The following is a 17,335-nucleotide window of genomic DNA, read 5'->3' as shown; positions in this document are numbered from 1 at the left end:
TTTAAAGGAGACTTAATTTTTACTTCTATAAAATGAGATTGTTGCTATAAGAGAATGATTCAATAAAATATAATAGTAAATAAATTACTTGCTTACTTCTGATAAGAATATAAAAAAATACTTGAATGTGTTGGCCAACATTATTACAAGGCAAAAAAGTTCTACAGTACCATATATTCAATACACAAAGACTGACCAATGCTAATCCCTTCATATTCTAGACAAAAAAGGAACAGCAGTACCAAAGTACAGTACTACCACACTAAGTCCTTGCTGGACATGACCCAATAAGCCACTGTCTTCCTTGTATGTTCATAGTTCTAAGGTGTACTTAATAAAAAAAATCACTTTAACCAAGCCAACTTTGATTTTTCAAACAGAAAACATGGTCTTTTTAATAATTTATGAGCATTTCTCCTATCCTTATTTGTTTTAAGGGTATTAAGGAACAAACATATGTATAATTCTATGTGATTACAAAAAAAAAAAAAAAACAGACTCAGCCCTTTCACAATAGTGATGTTTTGTTAAATAAAGCACACTGCCCATCGACAAGAGGGAATGGAATCTTAACACAGTTATATAAATTGTCACTAAAATATACCTCTATAAAATGAGGTATATTGAAAGATAACAATGCATATTTCTTAACTCTGAATTTTCAGAAGGAAGAGTTGTCTGCACTCCAGTCACTGTGTTTTCAATTAGGTTTATACTAAAGAATAACCATCGTAGCCTATGTTCTCCATTTATAAATATTCAGAATATGTAAGTACTGGCTTAATAAATCTCTGCTTTTTAATTGAATAGCAGAAAAATCATAGGATATTAGGTTTGTATGATATTAGATATTATTTTTGTATGTACTTTGTATATTTTTATAACATTTCTAAAACCCCAAACTATTCATACTGAAAAAAAGATAGCAATCATTGCACCAAACTGTTCATTCATTCATTCATTCATCCTTCATTCATTCTTTTTACAAATATACCCTGGGAGCTTTCTCAATGCTGGATATCATGCTCAGTGCCAAATCAAATAAGGATTCTAAAGTTTTTTTCTTTATGAATATTAACTATTTAGAAAGAAGTTATAAGGGGAAATGACAATGAATTTAAATCGCATTACAATTACACTTTTGTTAAAAATTCTATTAATTTTTATATTAGGCAATTATAGAATTAATTAGTCTTTTATACTTTTCCATAGACAAAAATATCCCATCCCAAATATTTCTGTTTAAAAAAAAAGCCAAAGCCATTAAAATAAAAATGAGTACTTTAGCTGTAAAGATGCATGACATAATTGATGCCACCTTCTCTTATTCAGCAAAGTAGCTTTCTATAATTTTGTCCTTTGCCTTTCACAGAACAGTAACCTGGAGCACTTTCAATGTGATTGTGCTTTGGATAAAGCACAAAACCATTTCCCTACAAGAAGCTGTTAATCTTTCCTCTGCAGCCTATGGCTCTCTCTGCTCTATTACTTTTGGGAAACCAGTGAAGTACAGCTCTCGTTTCCTTAGTTTCTTCACATCCTAAATCCATCTCAGCCTTTTCCTCCAGGCTGCAGGCAGCCATGAGAAGGTTGCACTGAGTCTATGCTAGAAAGTTATCTCCTGACAAAATTGTGTTGGTCACAGTGCCTATAGCCTATGTCCTGTTTCCAAAAACAATTTGAAAATTCATGAAGTTGCTGGATACATAATATTCAAAACATAATTATGATGGATAAGGAGGAAAGACACAGATGAATGGCCATGATAGTCTGTGAAGTCAGGGACCAACAATTCTCCAGCGATTGTGTGCTAGCATGGCAATGAAGGTGCTAAGGTTTTGTAAACGTTCACTTTCTATCCTGCTTTTCCTGGGCAATCAGCACAGTCAGCCAAAGCCAATCTTCTTGCAAAAAGCAATGAAGTTTAATGTAAAGAGCAGGTGGGATATGGCTAAACTGTTGGTTTTCCATAAATGAAGTAGAAAATTACTACAAATTTAGTGGCTTAATGCAAATTTATTACCAAACAGTTCTATAGGCCAGAAGACCAACATGGACATTCTGAGTTAAAATCATGGTATTGGCAGGATGACTATACCTATATTACTTTCTGGAATTTCTAAAGGAGAGGCTGTGTGTGTGTGTGTGTGTGTGCGCGCGCGCGCGCACGCACGTGCGTGTGTGTGTGTGTGTGTGTGTGTATGTGTCTCATGGGATCCTTTATCCTTTATGCATCTTAAAACCCAGCAACATGTGCAGGGTCCTGCATTCCATCCCCAGCACTCACCATAAGCAAATAAATACTAGCAAAAGTCGAATCTTTCTCAAGTTACCTCGCCCTGACCTCCTTTTCTGCCTTTCTCCTCCAGTTTTAATGAACTGGGTGATTCCACTGGGCCTACCCAAATAATCAAAGATAATCCTCATGTGGAAGTTAGCTTGATTATCAACTTTCATTCCTCCTGCAACCATAATTCCCCTTTTCCAGGTAACCTAACCTATTCACATGTTATGAGGAAGAATGTGTGGATATCTCTGGAGTTGAAAGGGCTTTATTCTTTTTACCACACTTCTAATGGATCTAGAACTCCATTAGTATAACTCTAGTACTTAGGAGACTGAGACAGGAGGATTACAGGTTAGATGTCAGCCCCAGCAATTTAGTGAGATGCTCAGCAACTTAGTACTACCCTGTTTAAAAATTAAAAATAAAAAAGGCTGGTAGAAAGCCCCTAATTTCAACTTGCAGTGTCACATTACATATACATACATACATACATACATACATTCACACATACATAAAATTGCTGAGTATCACTGTACCTTAGGCAAGTTAATTGGTCTCTTATGATTTTAGCTTCTTTTTTTGAAAATAGTTTGGTGACAGTTATCACTTCAGTGGGAGTGAAGATTCCATGAGATGCTGTATAAAACTTCCCAGCCTAGAGCCTGGGACACAGCAGTGCTCAGCATCCTTCACTTCTGCTCCCTGTTACCATTCTCTCAAAAGTCATCACTGTAGGGGGTACTGGATTTTGGATCCTGGTTCATTTCAGTTTCATGACTATGTATGCACTTTAAAAAAAATTACATGTCTTTCTGCAAGAAAGCCTCAGTGCTAAGAAAGGCTGAGCTACAATTGACTTCACATTTACAAGCTGCTGGTTGCATTCTGCGTGTCTGTGTCCCCTCAAAAATTTTATGTCGAACCTACCTTCTGAGGTGATGGCATTAGGAGGTAAGACTTTTGGGAGGTGATTAGAATACGAGAGCAGAGCCCACATAAATGTGGTTAGTTTCCTGATAAAAACATGCCCAACAGTTATCCAGAATACAAACCATAACTGGGTGTGGTGACTCACATTTATAATCCCAACATTTAGGAGGCTGAGACTGGAGGACTGAGGTTCACTGATCGCCTCAGCTATTTAGTGAGGCCCTCCGCAATGTAGTGAGACCCTGTTTCAAAATAAAGAATAAAAAATAGGGCAGGGGGTGTAGCTTGAAGGTCGAATGCCCCTGGGTTCCATCCCCAGTACCTCAAAAACAAAAACAAAAACAAAAACAAAAAAACATAATAAATGCTGGCCAGGATATGGAAAAATAGAAACTCATATACTTTTGGTGGGACTGCAAATGAGTACAAGGACTATGGAGATCAGTATGGGGGTTCCTCAAAAGACTAGGAGTGGAACCACCATATAACCCAGCTCTACCACTCCTAGGAACCTTTACAAAAGAAACAAAGTCAGAATACTACAGTAACACACCCACAGCCAAGTTTGTAGCAGCACAGTTCACAAGAGCCACACTGTGGAACCAACCTAGGTGTCTATCAACAGATGAACAGATATTTAAAAAATGTGGGTATATACACACAATGGAATCTTATTCATTCACAAAGAAGAACAAAATATGTCATTTGCAGGAAAACGGATGGAACTAGAAAGTATTATGCTAAGTATGATCAGCCTGTCTCAGAAAGTGAAGGGTGATGTATTTTCTCTCATATGTAGAAACTATGATGAAAAGAGGAAATAAAAGGGATTTCAATTAAATGAGGAGAGACCAATAGAACAGTGGGAAGGAACTGGGAGAAGGACATTGGGAGGGGAAAAAGGAGGCCTGAGGAAGGCAAAAGTTCAAGTAAGGTTATATCCATACACAAAGGTATGATTACCAACATCTCTAACGTGTATGGGGAGGGAGGAAGGGGGAGCAGGCTCGGATATGCAAGGACATACGCCTGGTAATGTGTATATGTATTTATATATTACTTTAAATTTCACTATGGTATAATTACAATCTACCAATAAAAATACACTAATAAAGAGTCCCAAGCAACCTTTGCTTCTTCCACCTTATAAGTGCACCGAATGTGAAAAGATGATCATCTCTTAACGAATGGGTCCTTGCCAGACACAAATTTTCTAGAATCTGGGCCTTGAACTTTCCACTCTCCAGAACTGTTAGAAATAAATTTCTGTTGTTTTAAAAGACACCCAGTTTGTGGTATTTTGTTTATAGCAACCCAAATGGACTAAGACACTGCCCCACAAGGCCAGGCAAGCACTCTAAGATTTTATTCTGAAAGAGATAAGACATTTATGCCAACCCAATCAAACCTCTGAATTAACTTTCTGCTAAAACAAAGAGATGGAATATTTAAATCGTTGGCAGAATTTTTCAGAATTACGACCACAGGCCAGAGCAACAGTGAGGTCTGTTGACCTAAGTTGTTCTACTGAGCATCTTGTAACTCATTAAGTGGTTACCATCAATGACAAGCAAAATAAAGTTAACCACAAAATGTTTGTTTTTCATAACAAGTACCTTCCTCTATTACATAATAGAAGTACTTTCAAAGAATTCTTTTTAAGTTACAAAACAAAACAGTGATGCAAGCCAGAAATCTGTTAAATGATAACAAGAACAATCCAAAGTCTGTGCTCAATTAACGGAAAGCATGGTACAGCGCACTGACTGCTTAGCCGTTTAATGAAGAGCCACACATGCCCAGAGAATGGTCTGATGCCTTCTCTGTAAAAACACCAAATCTCTCTGTTACTTCAGCATATTCGTAAACAGAAAAATGGCTTTGCTCTTAGCTGCCTACATCCTTTTCCTATGAGAAAAGGATTTTATTATGAGAAAAGGAAATGAAACAAGAATTGTACCCACTAATAATGGTAAACCTACTTCTTATTCTCTAGGCAACAGAAACAGTGTGATGGATCTAAAGTACCACGGGTCTTGTTTTGGAGGAAAATCAGCACAGTCAACTCTCAAAATACATGGGTTCCATATTTATGAATTCAACCAACCATAAACTCAAAATATTTGGAAAAAACTGCATCTGTACTGAACATGTACATACTTTTTCCCTGGTCATTATTCCTTAAGCAATATAGTATAACAACTATTTAGGCTGCTTTAGTTATTATGAGTAGTCTAGATTTGATTTAAAGTATACATGAATGACATCACTTATATAAGGGTCTTGAGCATACTGGCTTTTCGTATCCAAGGAAGTTCTGGAACCAATTCTACACAGATACTGAAGGATGACTGTAATTAGGAAGAGACATAATTGACTTGTGTGAAACAATGATATCAAAAAATCAAAATTTCAAAACAATTCATTATCTATATAACCTTAATGTCTTACAACTCAATAAAGTCAACTGAGTTCTTGCTTTGGCTAAAATTTTATCTTAACATTTTAATCTTATTTCTTACCAATGACAGCAATTCAGAGGTATGAGCATGTGTGTGTGTTGGAGAAGAGGAATAAATAAAGATAAATAAAGGGGGAAGAAAATTCATACAATATTTTTTCCCTAAACAATACTGAGGCAAAGTTCTCCAGTTAGTGCCAAAAAAACAAAAACAAAAACAAAAACAAATGGGCGATTCAACTTTGTTCCAAGCTTTAAAATCCAAACAAGGTTAAAAGAACTGGAGTTTAAAAAAAAAAATCAGTGTTATTCAAAGCACAGTCCTGATAGGTAAAGTCTGCAAACTTTTCTTTTCACTTATCTGCAAAAAGATAAACATAGCCGGGCGTGGTGGCGCTTGCGGGAGGCTGAGACCGGAGGATCGCGGTTTGTGGACAGCCTCAGCTACCTAGTGAGGCTCTCTGCAACTTAGCAAGACCCTGTTTCAAAATAAAGAATAAAAAATAGGGCAGGAGGTGTAGCTCGGAGGTCGAATGGCCCTGGGTTCCACCCCCAGACCAGCAAAAAAAAAAAAAAAAAAAAAAAAAAAAAGATAAACATGAAACCTGTAAATAAATGTTGAGAAACTTTTACACCAACTTGACAGAAAAAAATTTATGTCTGCTAAATTTAATAAAAAAGAAAAATGATTCTGTATTTTGTCAACTTTTAAATATTACTTTGTGAATTATTTTTTCATTGATTTACCAAAGAATTAGTTCATGATAGGTAGAAATTAAAAAGAGAAATGAAAAATACAGCTTCATCACAGCTAGCTTGAGGAGCACTGCACTAGAAAATCTCTTGCAAATAAAAAAGACACACAGCAGTGCCTCAAAGACATCTGCTGGAAAAGTTATTTGCTGTGGTTCAATATTACTTTTATCATGTTTAGCTGGTAACTGACAACTAAGACAAACAGAGATAGCAGGACTCAGAAAAAAAAAACCCAAGAAATTGAAATCTTGAAACCTATAAAATCTTCTATAAGAAATAATTGAGAAGATACAGGAATAAAGTAATTTTGTATATAATGTCATTTAAAAAACTGAAATGAGGTCAAAAGATAAAAAGATCAATGAGAGGGTCAAAATTCAACTCATAATAGTATAATTTTTTTAAAAAGATATATTTTTCAATCCCAGGGGCATTATTCTCCCTCATGGCTATACTCTCTAGTAATTTTGTTTTCTATTGAAATGAGGTTTGGTTAGGTTGCTAGTGTTCCCGATAACTTGCGGAAGCTGGTCTTAAAACTGTGATCCTCCTCTCTCAGCCTCCCAAGAACTGGGATTATAGGCATGTGCTACCATGCCTGGCTAAACTGATTTTTAAGAATACATTTTTTTTCTAGTACTGGGGAATTGAGCTCAGTGCCTTATGCATGTTTGAGAAGTGCTCCACCAGTGGGCCACATCCCCAGCCTGTGAACAGAGATTATTTTTAAGTGAATCTTTTTGCCCATGGATGGACCATTCTCAGATTTTTGTCCTTGTTATTTAGATGACTTAGATGATAAGAGCTGGAAAATTTGAACTAATGAGATTTAGACCATTTTTTTTTTTTTTTTTTTTACTTTGGTTAAGTTGAGGCTTTGGCAGATACTAGGATAAGATGATGATTTATTTTTGGACTGTAGAATGGACATCTTTGGGCTTAGAGCAATGATTATGTTGGGCAGAACATGTGATTGAATTAAGGGTCTTGGTCTGTGGAGATTATTTTGAATAATCTAGGTGGACAAAATGTAAAAGAAAGAGTCCTTATAAAAGAAAGGCTATAGTGTCAGAGTAGAAAAGAAAGACTTGAATTCTGGTAGATCCTAGAAGCTGGAAGAGAAAGAAAAAAGATTCTCCCCCAGATCCTCCTGAAATGAAACATATCTATCAGGGCTTCGAATTTAGGCCTGTGTAGAGTCTGGCATCTAGACTTAAAAAAATTTTTAAATATAAATCTATGATATCAACCCCCTTTCATATTTTCTATAACTACTTTCTCCTATTTATTAGATTTCTTTGAATTCTGATTTGTGTTTCATTGAAAAAAAATGATTTAGTACCACTTTCTATTTAATCTATTTAGAATAATTTAACCATTCTATGTTTATTTTAATTGTTCTATAAAGGATTCATTTTGTCATTTTGTGGGTAATAAAGTTAAATGAGAATAAGAAAGGCATATTTGTTATTATGTCTGTTTTTCACTATACAGGCTAATTATATATGTTATCTGTGACAAAAATTTGAAAAATACTTTGAAATCTATTATTAGTAAACAAAAATTTTAAAAATGCATGTTTTTACTCATCAAATACACATAAGTTAATGAGTTGCTGGAAATTGCCCGGGTTTTCTAGCACTACTTGAATCTAAGTTACAAGTCAAATGCTACCATCTTCTCATAATGTTGGTTCTTACAAAGGAAACAAGAATTGAAACACAGAAAAGGAATTTCTCAAAATTTTATTTTAAGTTTGTGGTCTTGTTTTATAAAGGAACACATGTTTATTAAATGCAATTTTAAAATATCTACAGGCATAAAAATTAAAATTGTCCCACAATCACACATCACTTAGATATAACCACTGTTGGAATTTACCTTCCAGAAATATTGAAGCCTGGATTAACCTAACAGATGACAGAGAGTGGAGGGTTGAAAACCCTAAAGATAAGGTCCCTGTTGAATAAGGTCTGTGATAAACAGCTTTTCCTCGAGCAAAAAGCTACAGCATTACTTAAAGTGTCATAGTTTAGGGCTACTGAATTGACGTGCCTGTAATCCCAGTACTTGGGAGGCTGAGAAGGGAAGATTCCAGGTGGGAGAACTGCCTCAGCACTGCAGCAAGACTCTCAGCAACCCAGCAAGACTGTGTTTCGAAACAAAAAATAAAACAAGGCTTGGGTATATTTTGGAGGTAGAATGCCTGTGGGTATAATGCCTAGTAACACACACACACACACACACACACACACACACACACACACACACACACAATCTACATATAAACATCCTTCAAATTCTTGGCCAACCTTGGAAGAGTACACCTTCAGGGAAGACACCAAAGAGCCCAGTGGCAGGGACCTGTGGCATGGCTGAGCAGACTTCAGCTGCTGTCCACCCAGGAAGGAAGAGTTTAGGTTTGAATTTCATTTGCCTCTGCTTGAGCTACTAAAACAAATTACCACAAAGTGGGTGGATTACAAACAAGAGACACTTATCTCACAGTTCTAGAGCAGCTCAAGATAAGGCACTAGCAGATTCAGTGTCTACTGAGGGCCTGCTTCCTAGTTCATCGATGGTCACCTTCTCTCTGTATTATCACATGGCTGACCTCCTAATATTATCACTTTGGAGGGCAGGATCTCAACAAATGAATTTGGAAAGGAAGCACATTTCAGACCATAGTCCCACCAATGAAGGCAGTCTTGGTAAATATCTCAAGCTTTGCATACTTGCTTTGATAACAAGTAAAACCAAGTTTCCACACATTTAAGAAAAATAGCCAGAAATGTATTTGCTAACCAAAAGAAAAATCAACACTCCACAGAAAGACAAGAAAGCCCCAAATCTAGAAAGACAGTGCTCACAACCAATAGGCTGGCCTAGAATATGAAGCAACTGGAACTCTCATATTTTACTAGTGAAAGTATATAAGAAAAATAAAAGGGCAGGGGGACAATTACTTTGAAAAATTTCCCAACCGGGCATGGTGGCACACATTTGTAATCCCAGCATTCAGGAGGCTGAGACAGGAGGATGATGGTTCGCAGGCAGCCTCAGCTACTTAGTGAGGCCCTTTGCAAGTCAGTGAGACCCTGTTTCAAAATAAAGAAGAAAAATAGGGCTGGGGGTATAGTTTAGAGGTAGAATGTCCCTGGGTTCTGTCCCCAGTGCCGAAAAAAAAAATCCAATTTTGATTTTTCCAGAGTGGTTGTAGATACAAAAGTCTTTACGCTATGACTCATCAATCTTCTATTTGAGATGTACACATACATACCATCACATACAAATATACAAACATATGTATGTGATTTTGAGATACCTATCCAATGTTAAAATATCCATGCAATTTAACATTTTTAAAATAAGAATAAAAAAGAAGCTGGGTGTGGTGGCACTTGCTTGTGATCCCAATACTTGGGAGGCTGAGATAGAAGGATCACAAGTTCACAGCTAGCCTCAGCTACTTAGTGAGATCTTGTTTCAAAATAAAGAATAAAAAATAGAACTGGAGGTATAGTTCAGAGGTAGAAGTCCCCGGTGTTCCATGTGTACCACAAAAAAAGAATGAAAAAAGAAAAGAAAAATCACAATAGATATATCCACAGTTAAACATCTGATATAGAATTTGATTCAAGAAATGGTGAAATTTAGATTAAATATTTCCCTAACTAATGGAAGGATAGGAGAGGAAGAAGGCTGAGGTTGATTAATGGAGGAGTTACATCTGAATTTGTGTAAAAATATAAATATAGCATGGTCAACCTGGTAACTCATTGTTGGGAGAGGGGAGGGGAAGGTAGGGAGGGTGCCAAGCACAGTTTGAATGTATGCCATTTTAAATACGTTCCACATAAAAAATTTTAAAAATGTTAAAAAGGAGAAAAAAACCTCACAATTTGTATTGACTGAAGAACAGGCAAATTGGCAGGGTAAAAACTCTTATTAAGGGACAAACTCATGTTGAATGAGAAAATTATATATAGATATGTGTGTATATATATAATATATACATATTATACATATTTCCCAATCTCAGAAAATGGCATCACTGTTCACCCACATTATCGTGCAAAAAAAGTAACACTTTTAAGTTTTATTGTTGATTTCTTTCTCCTTTACCCATCACAGCAAAGCCTGTTGACTCTACTGTCAAAATATATCCTGATTCTAACCACTTCCCATCTACCCTTCAGCTGCAACCCTAGGCCTAGCCACTGTCATCTCTCTTGAGTAGTGCTGCAGTGGCCTCTGTGGCTGACAATCTTACAATTCCTTTTTCCAGCGGGGGTGGGGGAGTCACAAAAGAAATCAAAGCAGCAAAGCACAGTGGCACATGCCGCTAGTTTCCCATAGCTGTGTGGTAGGTAGTCCAGGAGTTCAGGCAAAGCTAGAGCACAGTGAGACTCTGTCTCAAAACAAATATACAAACAAACAAGGAAGGGAAGGAATGAAAATCAGAGGGAAGCAAAAGAAGGGAGAATCAATGATACACACTCAAAGGTAGTAAGTGACCTCTGAGTTTGTTTTCACTTATTTTTGTTCCAATTTTATAGAACATAAAATTTGTACTTCAGAACATCCAACACTCCTATGATATATTACATACTTTTCAGACATAGATTTTCTAATACATATATATGTAATTTCTAAAATAAGTTGATGATAGGGGAGAACAGTGGTGAATATATTTATTTATGTTGTGATATAAAAGTACTAAGCAAAGAGGTATATCTAGAAACTTAAACAAATCACAATGGTTAAAATAATTTCAGAAGGTACAGAATAGTGTAAAGAGCCATTAGTGAAGAAATAGAAAAAGAACACAAGAGAAAAATAAACACCTTACAGAAAACAAAAAAATAATCTAAGTTACAAGTCAACTGTTATTTCCTTCAAAAATAAAATAAAATAAAATAAAAGGCCGGGCATGGTGGCGCATGCTTGTAATTCCAGTACTTGGGAGGCTGAGACAGGAGGATCACAGGTTTATAGCCAGTCTCAGCTACTTAGTGAGGCCTTCTGTAGCTTAGTGAGACCCTGTTTTAAAATAGAGAATGAAGAATAGGGCTGAGAGTGTAGCTCTGAGGTAGAATTCTGGGTTCCATCCCTAGTGCCCCACAAAATAAAATAAAATTAAAATTAAAATTAAATAAAATAAAGATATTCAAACTCCCTCTTTTGAAGGAGTAAACAAATGGAAAGTGGAATTAAAATGAAGCTGTATTTTCTGTTAGTATCAAATTGGCAAGTCAAAGTGATTTATAAGATTAGTATTGGCAGCATGTGGGGAAATGGAAACTTACAGAGGTCACTACTAGCAACATAAACTGAGACTTGGGGAAGTTTGACAACATCTATTAAAATGTAAAGAACATATACACTTTGACAATTACTCCACAGTCCTACATAAATATTACCACCAGAGCCCAAAGATATACATGTTTCTGTGTGATGTGTGAGGGGTTTCAATATAATATTTACAAAAAATGTTTTTATAAAAATTTATATAGGAGAGGAAGGAGGCTGAACTTGATTGATGAGCGGCTATTTCCAAATAGGTGTAAAAGTACGAATATAGCAAGATTAGCCTGGGTACTATGTATCGGGAGGGGGTAAGGGAAACAGGGGACGGAGGGCACCAAATACAGATTAAATGTATAACATTTACTTTCAATAAAATAAAAAAAAATTAAAGCCTGTAACCACCTCATAATTCATCATCTTTTTTTAACAGGCAATTGTAAAAGCAAAAACAAACACAAATCCCCAGTCCTCAACCCATGTAATGTAAAATTATGCAGTCTTCTGCACTTATGTAACATGGATATATTCAAAATTATGTAGCATTTCGTGTTCTAAATCAATTCTATTGAGTGAATTCCTGTTTCCAGTGAGCTGTAATTTTCAGAGCAAATAAAGTAACTCCTTTCCCAAAATCAAAGGAATCCTAAACAACAACAAAAAAATTATATAGGAAAGTGTGTAAAACATTATAAAGCGGAAAAAGGACATATTTTTACTAACATATATTAGAGATATTAGTATAAGCATATCCATAAGGATAAACAAGGGATTCCTAACCATATTCTCCTTTAGAGGTAACATCACACAAATAATTTTCCTAGAGCATTAAAGTGTCCAATCCAGAAATAGCAAGAATGGAGAACATGACTCTCTAGGTACTAGGACAAATGGAGATATCAGATTTCTCTAGAATGCAGTGTCCTATATATTTATATTATAATCTTCCTGGTCTGAAGATGAATTGGCAGTTGATGGCATGAATTCCTCAGCAAAATAATTTTTACTGATAAAGAGAAAGATCAGCCTGTTCTGAGAATGTTGAGAAAGAAGGCCCATCAGGTTCCTCTGCCCTTCTGACTATGGCCCCAAGTTCCACATTCTCACCCCAATTGCCTTCAACTATTCTGAATGCCCTAGTCAGCCTGTTTGTTCCTGTCCTGCATGCAAAGTGGGAAGAGGACAAACAGCCTTCTTGTCTACTGGCCCTCTTTAAAGAAAACACCTAAGAATTGTATCTTCACGGGCTCTGATACTGCAAATAGAAAAGATAGCACCAGCAAAGGAAAGGAATCCTAGGCAGGTAGAACTCCTTCCAGGCCATTAACATTCTGGATAGCTGATGATCATCGGGGGCTCTAAACATAAAGCACAGGCACTGAAGACAATTTCTGAGTGCTACACATTCCAAAAATATCTCTGAAAACTCACATGAGAAGAAAAGCAAATACTCTTATCTAGAGTATTCATCTGGGGCATTCTAGAAATGTCTACAGGTGATTATATGCCCTAAAACAGTGCTATCCCCAAGCCACAGAGAAACAACCTATAACCATACATAATCACACAATCAGTATATATGTCACGTATAATAATAATTTAATAATAATAATTTAATATGTAATATATTGACATATTAAAATAGCAATTACCGCCGGGCGTGGTGGCGCACGCTTGTAATCCCTGCGCTTGGGAGGCGGAGACAGGAGGATCGCGCAGGATCGAAGCCAGCCGCGCTGGCGTAAGAGACCCTGTTTCAAAAATATAAAATAGGTCTGGGAGTGTAGCCCGGAGGTAAAAGGGCTTCCAGGAACCCCAGTACCACCAAAAAAAAAAAAAAATAGCAATTACCACCTCCCCAAATTATTTGCTTATTTTGTTTGCTTTGTTTTTTGGTACTGGATAATAGCTCTAGGCTGACAGCTTAGAAGTGGAAAAATTTTGGTTTTTTGCCTATGTATAAAAGCTTATTCTTATTATATCTTAGTTCATGTGGCTTAAGTTTGTTGGTAAAATCGAAACGAAAAATGTCACTGAAAATTAACATATTTTGTTTTCCTCAGGCTAAGGCAATTACTATTATATTATCTTCCTAGTAGATGTTTAAATTGTAATGTCATTCTGAGGATTTATTTTGTTAAAATGATGGTTTAAGCTACTGACTGGCTATTAGAATGGATAAATTAGTGGGTAAATGTAAGAAAAAATTGTGTCTAAAATATATACCTGTGACCACAGATGTATCTATATCTGAGAGCTAAATGTCCTATGTATCTAGATTCATCTAAATGTGTCAAAAGAGTTTATAAGTTAAAGGCCTATGGGTTTTATATTTGTGTGTGACCTGACCAATAAGATTTTTTGTCATCTTGATTTGAAGATTCAGCATTAAGACCTGGTTTACATCTGTTTTTCCTGACAGTAAAATGTCTTATTATTGTGTTAGAAAAATACAAACATCTGTCAGGTAACAAGTTTATTTTTTTACTAATAATGTTCTCTAAAATTACAAAAATCTAGAGCTGACTTTTGTCAATACTGTTAGCTTACATAGATTTATAGTTACCAGTGTAATCCAGTGTAAAATTGGGTCAATGTTCAGAAAACTCTGATAAGTATATTAATTGATTTCAAAACCTGGCTATTATGTTTGATCTAACAAAAATGAGATGCATATCCTGTTGTGTTTCTGGGACTCAGGCTCCCATTAATCAGCTTTTAAGCTTGGCCTTTGGGGTATCTCAACAACAGAGATGAGGTAGACAAAATTAAGTACCAAAAGAGACAAATGCAGACACAGGGACAAGCCCATTTTATAGCTCTGATATTGGGTAATAAGTCCTTGCCCCCTCAGAGATACCAAAGGCGTCTTCTATAGAGAAGAAAAGGAGCTGGAGGCCTGGTACCTGCCGTTATTGCAAATGACCTGGGCATTGTATCAAGGACTGCCCTCAGTGGAGTCCATCTGCATCTGGGCTGTGCCACCTCTTCAAAGAGAAAACATTGGAAAGCATGTTGCCCTCACCTCTGAAGGGACGTGAGGTCATCTGCCCCCATCAAGGTCACCCTCAAAGACTGAAGACAGAGGATTCCCAAGGCTTGGTGAGGCCCCCTCTGATCAGCCCTCTAACCAGCTGGATATTCCAATAAAGAAGCCTGGGTGGTTCTTGAGGAACAGGCAAAATACTAATTTTTTTTTTTTCAGCTACAGGATATAGTTCTCTGCTCGCTTTGTCTCTGCTAGAGTTCTCTTCTATAGAGACCAATTTTGTACCTGGGGTTGACAGCACCCCAAGGAGAAATAAATTTATAATGTCTTAAACCTGTAAGTAGCTTAGTCCACTCTTGTATGCTAGCAGGCCTGATCCTGATGATCAGCCTCTAACTAACCCTAATGTAAAATGGGTTGCTAATGAGAATAGCTTCATAAGTGAGGAAACACAAAACTCAGGCTGTGCAGTACTGAGATTTCAGGAGGTAATAATAAAAAGGAAGAGGCTACCTTTTCCAAAATTTTGGAGATATGGATAAGCATAAAATGGGATTCTCCCCTAGATCAACTTTTCCCAAAGTGAAAGAGTTCTTTCCAAGTTCTTAGCATTCCTTCAGCTTCTGCTCCTAAGTTTAAAGGGCCTGTTAAATTTTTAAACTAGTATCTACTTCCAGTTCATCCAAATTACCTTGGTGAAAATGAGTGGTTAACATCTTGGTGGGATAAAAATTTATTTTCTTGGCCAGTATACTTTACATCAGAATACTCTTATGATGTTTAACTGTTGTCTAAGGCTAAAAATATTATGTGATAAACATGTCATATTTTAAAATCATTCAAAAGGTTTACAGTGAGGTCCTATTAAGATAATTTCCTGTGTTTTCTACTCTCTGTTTTCTATGGTTACCTCTTCTATGGTTTCACTTCTAAAGTAAAAGTTAACTCTGGTGTAACTGTTGTGCTGTATTGTGCTTCCGGAATGTATAAATAGGTATTGAGACAAAACACCAGTCAGTGTCGCTATCCCAGTTCATCACAGCTACCTGAAGTCAGCAGCCTCAGAGCCAACTGTCCCAGAAACAACCTACCAGATTGCTCACGAAGGATTTATTTGTTTCCTCATGGGTGATGTGGCTTCTACTTTGGGCGGCCTTGTCTGCCAAACTGTATTGTGAGTTTTTTTTCTCACAGACTTAAAGCTGTCAAGCTCCAGATGATGCTCCAGATAATATCCCAGATGCACATCTGCGGGAGCCCCTTGGACAGCCAAGGACACCTCAAACATCGGATGATCTAACCCCCACAAGTGACTTCCTTCCACCCTCAAGATATGCTTTAGTTTATTACAGGCTCTGCATGAGGTCAGAACTGAAATCCGGACCATGGTGGCTGCTAGCAGGGCAGAACAGGGAAGCCTACACAATGGCTCCATGACTTCCAACCCGCAGACTAGGTGTATGTAAAGATACTGCTTTTGCCATCTTTGGAGCCATGGTGGACCTCCTGTTAAGGTCGCTGAAAAATCTGTATAGTCCTGGTCCAAAAAACACATTTACTACCAAAAATAGAGTACTGTTCATTTTTCCAGATAAAATAGAGAAACTGAGGCATGGAGTGGCACCCAGATTTATCATTCATACCAGGCACTGACGTTTTCTTAAAACACTTTAAAAATTTAAATAAGAGCCAGGGCATGGTGGCTCACACTTGTAATCCCAGCATTTGGGAGCTGAGACAGGAGGATCACGGTTCGCGGCCAGCCTTAGTTACTTAATGAGGCCCTTCGCAACTCAGTAAGACCCTGTTTCAAAGGTAAAGAAACTAAAAAAATAGGGCTGGGGATGTAGCTTACAGGTAGAATGCGCCTGGGTTCCATCTCTGGTACTAAAAAAATAAAATAAAATTATAAAAAAAAAAAATCCCTCCCGAAATGCTGTATGAATACTAGGCCAGAAACATCAACTCACAGGAATGTATAAAATGAGCGCGTTTAGATGCACAGCAAAGCTGGGACTAACTATTGCAACCTAGCTGGAGGGGCGAATTATCATGGGTCCGCGGCTTCTGTGCGAGTGCGCCTTTGGGAAAGAAAGACGTGATGCTGGCGCCTTTGTTAGTTAACTCGGGCGCTCTCCCCGGGCACCGGTGGCGGCCCGGAGCTCAGAGCTTTGCAGCGGGGGTCGCCGTGGGGCTGGGGGTCGCCGTGGGAGGGGGCTGGGGGCGGGGGCACCGCGGGGCGCATGCGTGGCCGGAGCCCGGGCGCTTACCTGGTGCGCCGTGCGCGCAGCCACAGGGCCAGGAGCAGCAGCGCGGCGGCGAGGGCCAGCGCGGGGAGCAGGTCCATGGCGCGGGGGAGCGGGCGGAGGGGAGAAGCTGGCCTACCGGAGCCTGCAGGACGGTCACGGCGGCCCGAGGCAGAAGTACAAAGTTATTGGACTCCGCGCCCCGCCCCCCGCGCCCGCGCCGCCCCGCCCGGCCCCTCCGGGAAGGCGAGCCCCGCGCCTCCCGCCAGAAGGAGGGCCGAGGCGCGCGGAGGGCGCAGGCTCTCCCCGCAGCCGGCCTGGAGCAGGGGCTCGCCCTGGTCGGCGCCAGCCTCCCGGGT

General features: G+C 38.0%; 1 protein-coding gene across 1 annotated transcript in view; it reads right to left on the bottom strand.

Moving 5' to 3' along the window:
• The window catches only part of CYP7B1 (cytochrome P450 family 7 subfamily B member 1), a gene marked incomplete at both ends in the record, with an annotated part of 198,523 nt that extends 181,446 nt beyond the window's left edge, over positions 1 to 17,077 (bottom strand). Inside the window, one exon of the mRNA XM_080694931.1 lies at positions 17,001 to 17,077. Coding sequence (XP_080551057.1) covers positions 17,001 to 17,077 — 77 coding nt within the window. The remainder of the gene's footprint in view (positions 1 to 17,000) is intronic.
• Between the last annotated feature and the right edge of the window lie 258 nt (positions 17,078 to 17,335).

Source organism: Muscardinus avellanarius (genome assembly GCF_963383645.1).
Source record: "Muscardinus avellanarius genome assembly, chromosome: 4".
Taxonomy (NCBI): domain Eukaryota; kingdom Metazoa; phylum Chordata; class Mammalia; order Rodentia; family Gliridae; genus Muscardinus; species Muscardinus avellanarius.
The sequence above is the reverse complement of the archived record's forward strand: the minus strand, read 5'-3'. Positions and strand labels throughout refer to the sequence as shown.